This window comes from Aquarana catesbeiana, linkage group LG04 (genome assembly GCF_042186555.1).
Source record: "Aquarana catesbeiana isolate 2022-GZ linkage group LG04, ASM4218655v1, whole genome shotgun sequence".
Taxonomy (NCBI): Eukaryota; Metazoa; Chordata; class Amphibia; order Anura; family Ranidae; genus Aquarana; species Aquarana catesbeiana.
In genome coordinates, this window is record NC_133327.1 from 335434238 (window position 1) to 335450416 (window position 16179).

At 45.8% G+C, this 16179-nt stretch overlaps 1 protein-coding gene across 2 annotated transcripts in view; it reads left to right on the forward strand.

Annotated features, from left to right (window-relative positions):
• The first annotated feature begins 13654 nt into the window (after positions 1–13654).
• Positions 13655–16179, forward strand: part of PM20D2 (peptidase M20 domain containing 2) — a 54796-nt gene continuing 52271 nt past the window's right edge. The window contains exon 1 of one of the 2 annotated variants that reach the window (XR_012243894.1): positions 13655–14275. Coding sequence is in view for 1 of the 2 variants with exons in the window: in XM_073626924.1 (XP_073483025.1) it covers positions 13859–14275 (417 nt within the window). In the remaining variant the exon portion in view is untranslated. The remainder of the gene's footprint in view (positions 14276–16179) is intronic. The other variant, XM_073626924.1, reaches the window with a different exon arrangement.

A 16179-nucleotide genomic window follows, 5' to 3' on the forward strand; every position in this document is an offset into this window, starting at 1 on the left:
GTGGGCGGCGCCGTAGCTCAATTTCTATTGTAGCCACCCGGCCAGTTAATAAATGTGCATGAGTTCCCCCTCGGCCTCTATTACTTCTGGAATTCTGTAATGGCAGCGGAGACACTGCTACTGGGATACCTGATGTAGAGGGGGCTCCACTGGGGGATACCTGATGTAAGGGGGGCACCGCTGGGGGATACCTGATGTAAAGGGGGACACCGCTGGGGATACCTGATGTAAAGGGGGCTCCACTGGGGGGATACCTGATGTAAGTGGGACACCGCTGAGGGATACCTGATGTAAAGGGGGACACCACTGGGGGATACCTGATGTAAAGGGGGACACCGCTGGGGATACCTGATGTAAAGGGGGCTCCACTGGGGGGATACCTGATGTAAGTGGGACACCGCTGAGGGATACCTGATGTAAAGGGGGACACCACTGGGGGATACCTGATGTAAAGGGGGACACCGCTGGGGATACCTGATGTAAAGGGGGCTCCACTGGGGGGATACCTGATGTAAGTGGGACACCGCTGAGGGATACCTGATGTAAAGGGGGACACCACTGGGGGATACCTGATGTAAAGGGGGACAGCGCTGGGGGATACCTGATGTAAAGGGAGACACTGCTGGGGGATACCTGATGTAAAGGGGGCTCCACTGGGGGATACCTGTGATGTAAGGGAGACACCACTGGGGATACCTGATGTAAAGGGGGACACCGCTGGGGATACCTGATGTAAAGGGGGACATCACTAGGGGATACCTGATGTAAAGGGGGGCACCACTGGGGGATACCTGATGTAAAGGGGGACAACGCTGGGGATACCTGATGTAAAGGGGGCTCCACTGGGGGGATACCTGATGTAAGGGGGACACCACTGGGGGATACCTGATGTAAAGGGGGACACCGCTGGGGGATACCTGATGTAAAGGGGGACACCGCTGGGGGATACCTGATGTAAAGGGGGAAACTGCTGGGGGATACCTGATGTAAAGGGGGCTCCACTGGGGGATACTTGTGATGTAAGGGGGACACCACTGGGGATACCTGATGTAAAGGGGGACACCACTGGGGGATACCTGATGTAAAGGGGGGCACCGCTGGGGGATACCTGATGTAAAGGGGGACACTGTTGGGAGATACCTGATGTAAAGGAGGCTCCACTGGGGGGAAACTTGATGTAAGGGGGGACATCGCTGGGGGATACCTGATGTAAGGGGGACACCGCTGGGGGATACCTGATGTAAGGGGGACACCACTCGGGGATACCTGATGTAAAAGGGGCTCCACTGGGGGACACCTGATGTAAAGGGGGCTCCACTGGGGGGCACTTGATGTAAAGGGAACTCTACTGGGAATGCCTGGTGTAAGGAGGGACTCTGCTGGGAATGTGGAAGAAAGATCCGCACTCCGGTTGTTGCTCCTAAAATTTCTTCATTTTATTGAATAGCCATAGTAAACAAATGCAAATTAAGTCAGTTGACGCATTTCAGCCTATAAGGCTGTATTATGTCCAGCGCTTTGGGGCATCGATGGGTGTTAGATTCTCACCATCCATGGTGAATCTCTAAATGGGTTGGTGGGAGGAACAATTTTTGTTCTCTGCCAGCAACCTCTTTGCTAGGCAGATTGTATGGTATGGTCGTTATATTGATGACCTCGTGATGGTGTGGGATGGTGACACTATAGGATTGCATGAATTTTGGAAATGCCTTAATGACAATCAGTTAAATTTGCATTTTTCAATTGAGCATAATGATTTCAGTATCAAAGGGGGCGATCCAACTACAGGTGATGTTTCAACATGCTCCTATAGGAAACCATGCTCTGGTAACACTACACTTTTTACAGTCAGTTGTCATCCATCCCACACCATCAATGCCATCCCTTATGGGGAGTTTATTCAAGCCAAATTAAACTGTTCAACAAACTCAGCCTTTGAGCTGGAATGCAAGGTCATTCATCAGCACTTATTGGACCAAGGGTATAACAAATCTGTTATACACCAAGCACTGGAAAGGGTTTTGATAATGGACAGAGAGGAATTACTGTCAGATAAGTCTAAAACCAAGAGAGAGTATAAAAATAAGAATAAATCTTATAAACCTTACAACTCTAGAAATAGAAGAATGGGCAAACCTATTACGTTTGTAACTACATTTTCCCAAGAATATCACCAAATAGTCAGAATAATAAAAAAGAATTTGCCAATACTTTATACAGATAAAGATTTAAATGGTATATTGCAAGCCGGTTGCCATTTTTGTAGCTGACCTGCGCCCACATTAGGGACTGCACTATCACCTAGTCTTTTCTCATCTAAACAATGCCAACCCACCTGGCTCTCCTATCATGGAAGTTACGCTTGTAATACAAAAACCTGTAGGTATTGTAATTTGTGTCTTTTGGGTAAAACGTTTGTTGCCACAGCCACAGATGAAGAGTTCATTATACAGCAAAACATCAACTGTGGCACAAACTATGTAATTTACCTGATCACCTGTATTTCATGCAGCCTCCAATATGTAGGTTGTACCACACGTCCTCTGAGAGCCCATATGGGGAACATTACTGTGACACAAATAATCCAAATGCTAGAAATATTTCGAATGCAACACGTCACTTTAGAGAATGTCATCAGGGCGATCTCTCTTCATTTCGCATTAGAGGAATAGAACGGATGTCTCACTCGCCCAGAGGAGGTGACAGGGAGAAAAGGCTACTGGGGAGAGAAGCATGGTGGATTTTTAGATTAAAAACTAGATCGCCTCAGGGGTTAAACCTGATGGGATCTGGACTTGCACCTACATTAAGAATGCCTCTCCCCAGAGGCCTCTATCTCTTGTTTCCTTTCTCTCTTCGGTTTTTTTTTCTACATACCTGAATTATTGTAAATAAAGCCTTGAGAAAGTCACATGTCAGTGATGCAACGCGTGGGAGGAGCCTAGGACACAGTCTGCTGAATACATTGTATCAAGCAGCAGCAGCTTTTATTGTAACAATATTGCGCAATGTTTTCTCTCTTTGTTTATTTTACATAAACCACTTGATACTGAGAAAATTACCATTCATTGTGGCTGTGGAAGAAATAGCTCAGAGGGTGAATAAATAAGTACTGCAGGAATCCAGATATCCCAGATTACTGAGGATTGAACTGTTGCCTGTTACTTATCCTATTTCATGAATTTAATCACCTATATTTAATCAGATTCTATTGGCACTATTTATCTATTTATACTCATCAATTGTATATATATTGCACCTTTATAAGCATATCATTTATTTATTTTTTATTATGGAGGATTCAACACTTATCACAGGGAATAAATCTAATTTATTTATTTATTGGCACTAATTTGGATTGATTACTATTTGCAAACGCATTTTTAGTATATCTATACACAATTGTTGCTTAGTTTACTTTGGAGATATCGCACCACTTCCAGTGGATTTGTATAACTGGAGGAACACAGTTTTTAAATATTTGCGATTTTTTCATATATTTGCGATTTTATAGATATGCGATTTTTTAGCAATTTGGTAGAAATTTTTTTCACATTGGTTTTTTAGCACAATCTATGTTATATATACCTGGATTATTATTTTCATCTTTTTTATTTAACCTGTTGCCGCCCGCCCATCGTCATATGACGGCGGAGCACGGCGGCTCTTGTTCTGGCTCGCTGCCATATGACGGCGGCACAGTCACACAGGGCATGCGCGCGATCGCAGGTGCGCAGCCCTGCACTGTCGGTGCCGGCATGTCCCCGAGACACATCGCGTCACCGACAGGGGAGAACAGCCATTGGGTATTGGGCGATTACGTCACGGCCGATCACAAATGGGTATTCTCCGCTTTAGACTGCGCATGTGCGCGATCGGGAGCGCGCAGCGCGGTCATTTCGGTGGCGGCGTGTTCCTAGGAACACTGCTCGTCACGACAAGGGTAAACAGCCAATGGCTGGCAGCCGATCACTAAATGTAAACATATACCGGTTACTAGCTGTTGCTGGCTCTTCTCTCCTCACACACTGTTTCCAGTGTGAGGAGAGAAGAGCCAGGACCTGTTGCCGCCCGCCCATCATCATATGACGGCGGAGCACGGCGGCTCTTGTTCTGGCCCGCTGCCATATGACGGCGGCACAGTCACACAGGGCATGCGTGCGATCGCAGGTGCGCAGCCCTGCACTGTCGGTGGCGGCATGTCCCCGAGACACATCGCGTCACCGACAGGGGAGAACAGCCATTGGGTATTGGGCGATTACGTCACGGCCGATCACAAATGGGTATTCTCCGCTTTAGACTGCGCATGTGCGCGATCGGGAGCGCGCAGCGCGGTCATTTCAGTGGTGGCGTGTTCCCAGGAACACTGCTCGTCACCGACAAGGGTAAACAGCCAATGGCTGGCAGCCGATCACTAAATGTAAACATATACCGGTTACTAGCTGTTGCCGGCTCTTCTCTCCTACACACTGTTTCCAGTGTGAGGAGAGAAGAGCCAGGACCTGTTGCCGCCCGCCCATCGTCATATGACGGCGGAGCACGGCGGCTCTTGTTCTGGCCCGCTGCCATATGACGGCGGCACAGTCACACAGGGCATGCGTGCGATCGCAGGTGCGCAGCCCTGCACTGTCGGTGGCGGCATGTCCCCGAGACACATCGCGTCACCGACAGGGGAGAACAGCCAGGTGCAGTGAGTTACCGATCTATGTATTGTAGTGTACTGCACCAACACCACACTAAAGAGAACCTATCACATCGCCCCCCCCCCCCATTACAGCTGTCACCCAACAGTCACCACATCAGTGCTTATAAAAGTGCACCTGTCACCCATCAGTGCCCACAAAGTGCACCTGTCATCGTCAGACACTGCTGTCAGCGGTGCACCTGTCACCCATCAGTGACCATCTTCGGTGACCGTCATCAGTGACCACCATCAGTGACCATCGTCTGTCACCTATCAGTCCCATAAGGTGCACCAGTCACCATCAGAGACTGCCATCAGTGACTGTCACCCGTCACCTGTCACCCACCAGTGACCATCACCCATCACCTGTCACCCACCAGTAACAGTCACCCGTCACCTGTCACCCACCAGTGACCGTCACACGTCACCTGTCACCCACCAGTGACCGTCACACGTCACCTGTCACCTGTCACCCACTTTTAAGGGCAACAACCGGAGTGCGGATCATTTTTTCCACATACCTTTACTCAGCCAGCGACTGGATCGAGCACCTAGGAGCTCTGCTATCTATGTGGTGTATGGGTAGTAGCACTGACTTTTCTGTTTATACTTTACTGGGAATGCCTGATGTAAGGAGGGACTCTACTGGGAATGCCTGATGTAAGGAGGGACTCTACTGGGAATGCCTGATGTAAGGAAAGACTCTACTGGCAATGCCTGATGTAAGGAGGGACTCTACTGGGAATGCCTGATGTAAGGAGGGACTCTACTGGGAATGCCTGATGTAAGGAGGGACTCTACTGGGAATGCCTGGTGTAAAGAGTTACTCCACTGGGACACCTCATGTAAGGAGGGACTCCGCTGGGGACGCCTGATGTAAGGAGGGACTCCGCTGGGGACGTCTGATGTAGGGAGGGACTCCGCTGGGGACACCTGATGTAAGGAGCGACCCCGCTGGGGACGCCTGATGTAAGGAAAGACTCTGCTGTGAATGCCTGGTGTAAGGAGGGAATCTGCTGGGGACACCTGATGGCATCTGGTGGCAGGCGACAGTGGCAAGTCACACGCTCAGGACTTCCACTGAATCTGCATTATGGTGAGTTGAACTATTTCATTTTTTATTACAATGTAATAATAGAAATAATGCACTTCAATCATCCTGATATCATAACAACCATGGTGCCGGAATGATTAAAGCGCTAACACCAGGTGTTTGGAATAACTTTATCTGCTGATTGTTAAACTTTCTAAAATACACATATTTCTATTGTGGTGTAGGATCTGGGCCTGCTGTCCCTCCGTTCCTCTTTCTTTCTTTCTTTCTTTCTTTCTTTCTTTCTTTCTTTCTTTCTTTCTTTCTTTCTTTCTTTCTTTCTTTCTTTCTTTCTTTCTTTCTTTCTTTCTTTCTTTCTTTCTTTCTTTCTTCTTCTTTCTTTCTCCCTTAGTTTCTCCCTCCATCCCTCGTTCATCTCAGATTCTAAATACGCTCCTTTGAGTCACGCCACCTTTAAGCCACGTCCAATATTTCGCTTAAACCACCACGCCCATTTGTAATCACAGCACGCTTTGCGCGTCACATTTTTCTTTCCCTGCTGCGTCACACCTACAAACGAATACCCCGCCCCCTAATTATAATAGGACGCCACCTACAGACAATGAAAGCGTCCCTATAATTTTTTTTTTACAACAATGGGTTAAGTATGTAATGTATAGCGTAACACTTGGAGGTATTATTTACCTCTTCCATAGATGACAACACTCCAGCTGACCATGCCTTCATCTACCTTTCTTCCAAGAAGGCCAGGGTAATCTTCCTTCAGGCACTAATCAAGGTCAGCAGTTTCTCATTAGACTAAGATGTTGACCCAGTGATGATACAGTGATGTAAATACGACTGCAGAAGTTACAGAAACCAGATGGGGTTAGTTGTTTAGTATCCATGCAGACATCTGATGATTCCACTTGCATGTGTACGGTTATGAGCTTACTGTTATTTTTACTTACTGGATTGTATGTCAGTACACACATTTTGAAATCCATCTGACTTATGCAGTTCTTGTTTACTGCCCTAGAATACCCTTCTGTTCCTAGTATTTTGGGTATCAGGCTTCCTCCTACACTGTCTTGTGAAATACTGGTCAAGGTTTATTATTTATAGTTGTTTCAATAAACAATCTTGCCTTTTTAACGGTGAAAAACGGCCCATACACACGATCCAAAAATCGTACGAAAAATACTGCTTTCAAAACAATCGTACAGAGGTTTCACAACAGTTCATCCGATATAATCCAAACGGACAAGCACGAAAAATGTTCTCGTACGATTCCAGATCGTACGATTTTCGTTTAATCAGTACAGTTGTCGTCTAAATACAATACAAATACATTACAACATATGACATCACTTCCGATTTTTTATTCTGTAGTACGAGAATTTTCCAAAGTTTAGTAAACTCTTCATGTTCGATATGTGACTAGCATGATAGCATGCAAAAGAACCTGGACGATCTGTCATCCAATTTTCGGATCGTGTGTATGGGGCTTTAGGCATAACTTCTGACTTTGGATCTGCGCTGGATCGCTTTGTCAGCTGCGGCTGGCCCGCATTAGATGAGCAGGAGGCAATATGTCATCTCCCAAAAATGTTATATCCTGCTCTCAAACTTTGTGTGTCGGAAATTCCGATGGAAAATGTGTGATGGAGCCTACACACGGTCGGAATTTCCGACAACAAGGTCATATCACACATTTTCCGTCGGAAAATCCGACCGTGTGTACAGGGCATAATAATGCTCATATGTTGACCCTGAATGCGCTATTCATGCAGCGATGGCACGTGCGCAGAATGACCTGGGCCTTTAGTCATTCAAAAATGGCAGCCAAAAATAAAGTGCAATGATGCTGTCTACAAGTAAATAACACAAACATTTACATGCATACAATGTAAATAACACAAACATTTACATGCATACAATGTAAATAACTCTGAAATTTACAGCCCCCGACATAGCTGTGTCCTGATTTTTTTTTTTTTTTATACTGCTTGCAGCGCCACTTTATGCTTCCGGGTGCAGGCACTCTGTATCACACTGCTGCCTTACACATACTCATCATTGGATTGCACCTCCTTATCCAGCCATGTGCTCTAGCTCTGTGCTCCCTCCCACAGTCTGTGATCAGCGTTGTCATTGGAAGTCCCCTCCTTCTTCACCTCCCGCTGTCTGCACTACTCCCGGTGCCTCCCTCTGAGTACACAGGAGCCAGAACTATGGTGGAGGCATCGGGTATCAATGCGCACTGACAGTATTAAGTGTTAATGCACATTGAGAACAACACTGGAAACAACATTGGGCGGAATACATCCATCACAATATTGATTTGCAGCAGATTCCCTGGAACCACCAAAATTTCTCGTGGACCACTGGTTGGCAACCGCTGTTGTATTCAATGGGTTCAGAAAATTATATTAATATATTTGTACATGAAAACAGAATAATTACAGCAACTGGATATTGCATTTTTGGCAAAATCTGGAGTTTTTCTTTAGTAATAAGACAGAAATAATATGAGTTAAAGTTCATGTTCCGCCAAAACCTTTTTTTTTTTTCATTTTACACTAGGTTCATACCTTAGCGTCTTTGCGGCCCCCTTTTGCGTGGACACGGCAGCCCAATTCAAATGAATCGGCTATCATGCCTGCGTTTGCCACAGAAATGGCGCATGCGCCCTTTTCAAAATGCGGCCCCGCAGGGAAATCTCATGATCATTTTGACCATACGATATCCCTGCGGCTCGTGCACCTGCAAACATGGTACATTTTTACATTTGTGGGGGTGCTAGTCAGAATGAATGGCATCCCCGTGCCACTTTACTAAGGGTGGTTGTGGGTGCGGGAATCTCTTCATAGGTGTGAACCTAGTGTTAGAGTAGGGCAGAGATAAAATACCTACTAGATAATTTGTTGCTGTTTATGTATCATTGGAGAAATGTATCTTTGGCCATGAGATACTCAGCAGAACAACAGACTTGAAGCACAGTCTTTCTTTGCAGTTTGTTTTGTATAATTAGTGCGTTCTTTAGGCTTTTTCTTAAAAGGTTCTTGTAAATCCACTAGATGACTATTTTTCAGAAAATGCCCAACAGCTAACATTCCTTTGACTGGGGAATATTGCATTTGGCCATATACTGTACATATACACTAGTGTCTCTTCTCCCAGGCTATTTTCATAAAAACAGACACGTGTGGTGAAGATAGAAAACAGATGTGATGCACAATTCTGCCTGCACACCGGACACAACTTACCTGTTCACAAAACATCTTTTGGCCCCATTACTTTGCAATACACAAGAACCCTAATGCTTCTTTTTAGGTGGATGTCGTGTTTGCAGCACTTTTTTCATGCAAAGAAAATTATAGTTAAAGCAGTATTAAACTCGAAAACCAAAAATGTAATATATTGCAGCTTACTAATCATAAGATGTGGTGGCTGCATTGTTTTCTTCTTTTGGGCTTGTTTTCCTGTTTATTTTTACCTGGTGATCTGCCCAGTAACATGTTTCCTGTATTAGGGTGCCTAAACTCTGCATGAAGGAGCACAGTGGGCACCTTTGGACAGCAGCATTATTAATCTGGGGGGAAGAGGAGTGTTAGATGTACTAGCAGATTTAAATACACTAACAAATGGAAGCCAAACTCCAGCTAACACTTTATAACACCAGGCAGCACAGTGGCTAAAGCCTTGTACGCACAACCGGATTTTCCACCGAGAAATGTGTGATGACAGGCTGTGTGTGTACGCTGCGTGTGTACGCTCCATCAGACAATTGTTGTTGGGTTTTCCGGGGATCTAAATTTTTTTGTGATATCAAGAATAATATTATTATGCTTTTTTTTTTTTTTTTTTGGGTACCACAACACCATTATCCCGTAGTTTTTAAGATCAAAGATACAACTATGTTGGTGTCCCTTGTCAATTTTACATTGTATTTTTTTAAATGTAACTGCCTACTCCCAAACTGTCATTTGAAGTAAAACACGCAGCCAAGTATTATTCTACACAATTTTTTTATTGTGCATTAAAAAAAGAAAACAAATAAAATTAGACATGCTATCTGCCAATAGAGCTTAACCAAAAAGTGTATTCTATGCATCCAAAAATATAGAAAATATACCAAATCAAATCATTATTCAACCAAAAAATAATGTCAAAGCAATTACTCCAAGGCCAATAATAAATAACATGTTATCTCCTCCAGTTCCGCAACATGTCTGGTTGGCGAACGGCTGTTCAGAAATGAACTGAAAAGCACGAAATGAAAAGCGCGAAATGAAAAGCGCGAATCAACACTCACCAAACTTCTTCTAACATGAAATTAGCAGAAGGAGCCCAAATGGTGGCGCTAAAGAGCTGAAAAAAATGTGTTATGTCACTACGTTCGTGATTGTTGGCCAGCAATTGTGTGCCGTGTGTATGCAAGACAAGTTTGGGCCAACGCCCTTCGGACAAAAGTCCACGGTTTTGTTGGCCAACAATCCGATCATGTGTACGAGGCTTAAGTTTTGGCATGCTACAACCAAAAACGTAAATGTATTTTATTGGGATTTTATGTAATAGACCAACACAAGGTGGCACATAATTGTGAAGGAGAAGGAAAATTATAAATGGTGTTCAATGTTTTTTACAAATAAATATCTGAAAAGTGTAGTGGAACCAATTGCCTTCAGAAGTCACCTAACTAGTAAATAGAGTCCACCTGTGTATAATTTAATCTCAGTATCTCTAATTTAATCTCAGTATAAATACAGCTGCTCTGTGAAGTGAACAACCAGCATCATAAAGGCCAAGTAACACAAAACACAGGTCAGGGATAAAGTTGTGGAGAAGTTTAAAGCAGGGTTAGGTGATAGAAAAATATCCCAAGCTTTGAAAATCTCACAGAGCACTGTTCAATTCATCATCTGAAAATGGAAAGAATATGGCACAACTGCAAACCTACCAAGATGTGGCCATCGATCTAAACTGACAGGCTGGGCAAGGAGAGCATTAATCAGAGAATCAGCCAAGAGGTCCATGGTAACTCTGGAGGAGCAGCAGAGATCCACAGCTCAGGTGGGAGAATCTGTCCACAGGACAACTATTAGTCATGCACTCCACAAATATGGCCTTTATGGAAGAGTGGCAAGAAGAAAGCCATTGTTGGAAGAAAGCCATAAGAAGTCCCGTTTGCAGTTTGCCAGAAGCCATGTGGGGGACACAGCAAACATGTGGAAGAAGGTGCTCTGGTCAGATGAGACCAAAATTGACCTTTTTGGCCTAAAAGCAAAATGCTATGTGTGGCGGAAAACTAATACTTCACACTGAACATACCATCCTCACCGTGAAACATGGTGGCAGCATCATATTTTGGAGATGCTTTTCTTCAGCAGGGACAGGGAAGCTGGTCAGAGTTGATGGTAAGATGGATGGATGGATACAGGGCAATCTTAAAAGAAAACCTATTATGCCGTGTACACACGGTCGGACTTTTCAGCAACAAAAGTCCGACGGCTTGTCCGACAGACTTTCGATGGACTTTTGGTGGACTTCCGATGGACTTTCTAATGAACGGACTTGCCTACACACGATCACACCAAAGTCCGACGGATTCGTACGTGATGACGTACACCGGACTAAAATAAGGAAGTTGATAGCCAGTAGCCAATAGCTGTCCTAGCGTCGGTTTTTGTCCGTCGGACTAGCATACAGACGAGCGGATTTGTGGGTCCGGCGGAGTTACGACGTAAAGATTTGAAGCATGTTCCAAATCTAAAGTCCTTCAGATTTGCGACTGGAAAAGTCCGCTGAAGGTCCGGTGAAGCCCACACACGATCGGATTGTCAGCCGGATTTGGTCCGTCGGCGTCCGTCGGACCAGTCCGGTCGAAAAGTCCAACCGTGTGTATGCTGCATTAGAGTCTGCATAAGATTTAAGACTGGGGTGGAGCTTAACCTTCCAACAGTATAATGACCCTAAACATACAGCCAGAGCTACAATGGAATGATTTATATCAAAGCATATTCATGTGTTAGAATGGACCAGTCAAAGTCCAGACCTAAATCCAATTGAGAATCTGTAGCAAGACTTAAAAATTTCTGTTCACAGATGCTCTCCATCCAATCTGACAGAGCTTGAGCTATTTTGCAAAGAAGAATGGGCAAAAATGTCACTCTCTAGATGTGCAAAGCTGGTAGAGAAATCCCCAAAAGACTTGCAGCTGTAATTGCAGCGAAAGGTGGTTCTACAAAGTATTGACTCAGGGGGGCTGAATACAAATGCACGCCACACTTTTCACATATTTATTTGTAAAAAAAAAATGAAAACCATTTATAATCTGTCCTTCCACTTCCAAACTATGTACAACTTTGTGTTGGTCTATCACATAAAATCCCAATAAAATACATTTACAATTTTGGTTGTAACAAAACAAAATGTGGAAAATGTCATACTTTGTCAAGGCACTGTAGAAAAAAGCTCATCTATGAATTGATAAGCTGCAATATAATAAATGTTGGTTTCGGGGTTTAATACTGCTTTAAGTAGCAGACTGCACATCTCCGCTTTTTTCAACAAAGATAATCTCTCCCACTTTACCTAGTTGCCAACCGGCCACCGTCAAATGATGGCGGGGCAGTGCGGCTCACGTCGTGGGACGTTGTCATATGACAGCGTCCCAGAACGGTCGCTCTCAAGCGCCCACGGGGGCGTGCAGCGCGGCGATCACGGCCGCGCTGTGTTGCTAGGACACGGTGCAACCCCAATCTCTGTAAAGAGCCACGTTCGTGGCTCTTTAACCATGCAAACGGCTGTGTCCAATCACAGACGGTCACATGTAAACACGGAAATGCCGGTAATTGGTGCTCCTCGCCTCACACTGACAGAGGGTGTGGCGAGGAGAGCCGATCAGCGGCATCTCCTCCCAGGAGACATCTACACATGTAATCAGGGCACTGATCATCAGTGCCCTGATTACAATAGCGACACCAGTGCCACAAATCGTTGCCAGCGATGAGTGCCCACCAGTGACAGCAATCAGTGCCCACCACTGCCAGTAATCAGTGCCCACAAGTGCCACCAATCAGATCCCATTAGTGATACCAGTCCCTGCTGGCTATCAGTCTCGCCTATCAGTGCTACCCATCACTGCTGTCCATAAATGCCCATCAGTGTCGCCCATCAGTGCCACCCATCAATATCGCCTATCCGTGCTGCCTATCAGTGCCCATCAGTGCCACCTAACAGTGCTGCCTATCAGTGCTCATCAGTGCCACCTATCAGTGCCACCTATCAGGGCCCATAAGTGCGGCATATTAGTGCCTCCTCATCAGTGCCACCTAATCAATGCCCATAAGTGCCACCTCATCAATGCCCACCGGTTCAGTCTATCATCCCGCCTCATCAGCAGCCATCAGTGAAGGAGAAAAATTACAAAATCTACTGACAGAAACTAAGTAAAAATTTTTTTTAGTAAAGGATAAAAAACCCAAAAGTGATTAAATACCACCAAAGAAAGCTCTATTTGTGTGAAGGAAATGATAACAATTTCATGTGGGTACAGTAGCATGACTGAGTAATTGTCAAAGTGTGACAGCAGCTGAAAATTGAAAATTGGCCTGGGCAGGAAGGGGGTATAAGTGCCCAGTAGGCAAGTGGTTAATGATTGTACAGTTTATTGGGATTTTTTCTTATGGTCAGGGTTACACTTTAAGGTGATTAAACTTAGAGTAAAGTTGGAAAGTCTGCAATGAATTGTTATACTTGTGTACATTCATTGTGTACACATCTTTGTGATAGATTTCCTCGAAGTGCACGGCTCAGTGTGCTGAGTATAAATAGCAGAGGATCCCATCTCTATTCTGAGCCCCCTCATATGTCCCTCTCATACGGACGGGCTGTGGAAAACAAGGCGCGGGGCAGTGTGGGAATTGTCGTTTCCAGGCTCCTGGCTCAGAGCGGACTCCTTCGGCCTGTGTCCAATGTAAGGACTACACCTCCCGGCGTCCCTCGGGGCAGATTCCCGCGGGCGCTATTTCTGATCCTGGAAGAGTGATGTCAGGGTGACAGCTCACAGATAACTCTTAGCAGCCTGCGGCGGGTGTAATAGTTGAACTTGAACTTGGCCGAGTGTGGTGTGTGACATGGGACCTGTCAGGGAGCAGTGTACGGCGGACACCATGCACATGTTGGAGAAGTGCAAGCAGCGGGCAAGCGACACCATAGACAAGGAGTCCGAGCACCTGTACCAGCTGAGCCAGGATATATGGAGGGAGCCCGAGCTGGCCTATAAGGAGCAAAGCGCCCACCGGACCCTCACCCGCTTCTTCTCCAGCAGATCGTGGCAGGTACAGGAACATTACCAGCTGGACACGGCTTTCCGGGCACACTGGAGCTCCGGGCCCTCCGCCTGCCTGCATGTGGCATTCCTGTGTGAGTATGACGCCCTGCCCGAGCTGGGCCATGCCTGTGGGCACAACCTCATCGCTGAAGTGGGGGCGGCCGCGGCACTGGGGCTCAGGGCTGCTATGGAGAGTGTGGCGTCCATGGTCCAGGTCAAGGTGAGATTTAATTATATGTTATCACCCTGATGTCCTGTCATCACCCTCATCACTTGTCATCACCCTGATGTCCTGTCATCACCCTCATCACTTGTCATCACCCTGATGTCCTGTCATCACCCTCATCACTTGTCATCACTCTGATGTCCTGTCATCACCCTCATCACATCTCATCACCCTCATCACCCTCATCACATGTCATCACCCTCATCACTTGTCATCACCCTGATGTCCTGTCATCACCCTCATCACTTGTCATCACTCTGATGTCCTGTCATCACCCTCATCACGTGTCATCACCCTCATCACATGTCATCACCCTCATCACATGTCATCACCCTCATCACTTGTCATCACCCTCATCACTTGTCATCACCCTCATCACATGTCATCACCCTCATCACATGTCATCACCCTCATCACATGTCATCACCCTCATCACTTGTCATCACCCTCATCACTTGTCATCACCCTCATCACTTGTCATCGCCCCATTCACCTGTCATCGCCCCATTCACCTGTCATCGCCCCATTCACCTGTCATCGCCCCATTCACCTGTCATCGCCCCATTCACCTGTCATTGCCCCATTCACCTGTCATTGCCCCATTCACCTGTCATCACCCCGATGTCCTGTCATCACCCCATTCACCTGTCATCATCCCATTCACCTGTCATCATCCCATTCACCTGTCATCATCCCATTCACCTGTCATCACCCCATTCACCTGTCATCACCCTGATGTTCTGTCATCACCTCATTCACCTGTCATGACCCCATTCACCTGTCCTCACCCTGATGTCCTGTCATCGCCCCATTCACCTGTCATCGCCCCATTCACCTGTCATCGCCCCATTCACCTGTCATCACCCTGATGTCCTGTCATCACCCCATTTACCTGTCATCACCCTGATGTCCTGTCATCACCCCATTCACCTGTCATCACCCTGATTACCTGTCATAACCCCGATTACCTGTCATCACTCTGCTGTCCTGTCATCAACCCGATCACCTGTCTTCACCCCATTCACCTGTCATAACCCCGATTACCTGTCATCTCTCTGATGTTCTGTCTTTACCCCATTCACCTGTCATAACCCTGATCACCTGTTATAATCCTCATTACCTGTCATTACTCTGATTACCTGTCATAACCCTGATCACCTGTCATAACCCTGATCACCTGTCATAACCCTGATCACCTGTCATAACCCCGATCACTCTGATCACCTGTCATCACTCTGATCACCTGTCATCAGTCTGATCATCTGTCATCAGTCTGATCATCTGTCATTACCCTGATTACCTGTCATCCCTCTGATCACCTGTTATTACCCCAGTGACCTGTCATGATTCTGATTATCTGTCACCACCCTGATCACCTGTCATCACTCTGATCACCTATCATAACCCTATTGTCCTGTCATCACCCCGATCACCTGTCATAATCCTCATTACCTGTTATTACTCTGATCACCTGTCATCACTGTGATCACCTGTCATTAACCCTGATCACCTGTCATTACCCCTGATCACCTGTCATTACCCCTGATTACCTGTCATCACGCTGATCATCTGTCATCACACTGATTTCCTGTCATCACTCCAATGACCTGTCATCACTCTGATTACCTGTCGTCATCCTGATCACATGACCACAGGCTATGCCACCAAAGCCTAGTACACACTATTAGGAAATTGAACAAAAATATCCATATTTGGAACAATTGTTCATTTTTCTGTTAATTAGTAAACTGCTTTTGAGAGCCGATATGGACTCTTTCAGATGAAAATTTTTAAAGGGACAGAAAATCATAACATCCGATTTTCATTTAATTAGTACAGTATTTGTCCTACAAAGATCGAATGAGCAAGTCTGCACATGATCGAAACAAACTACAATT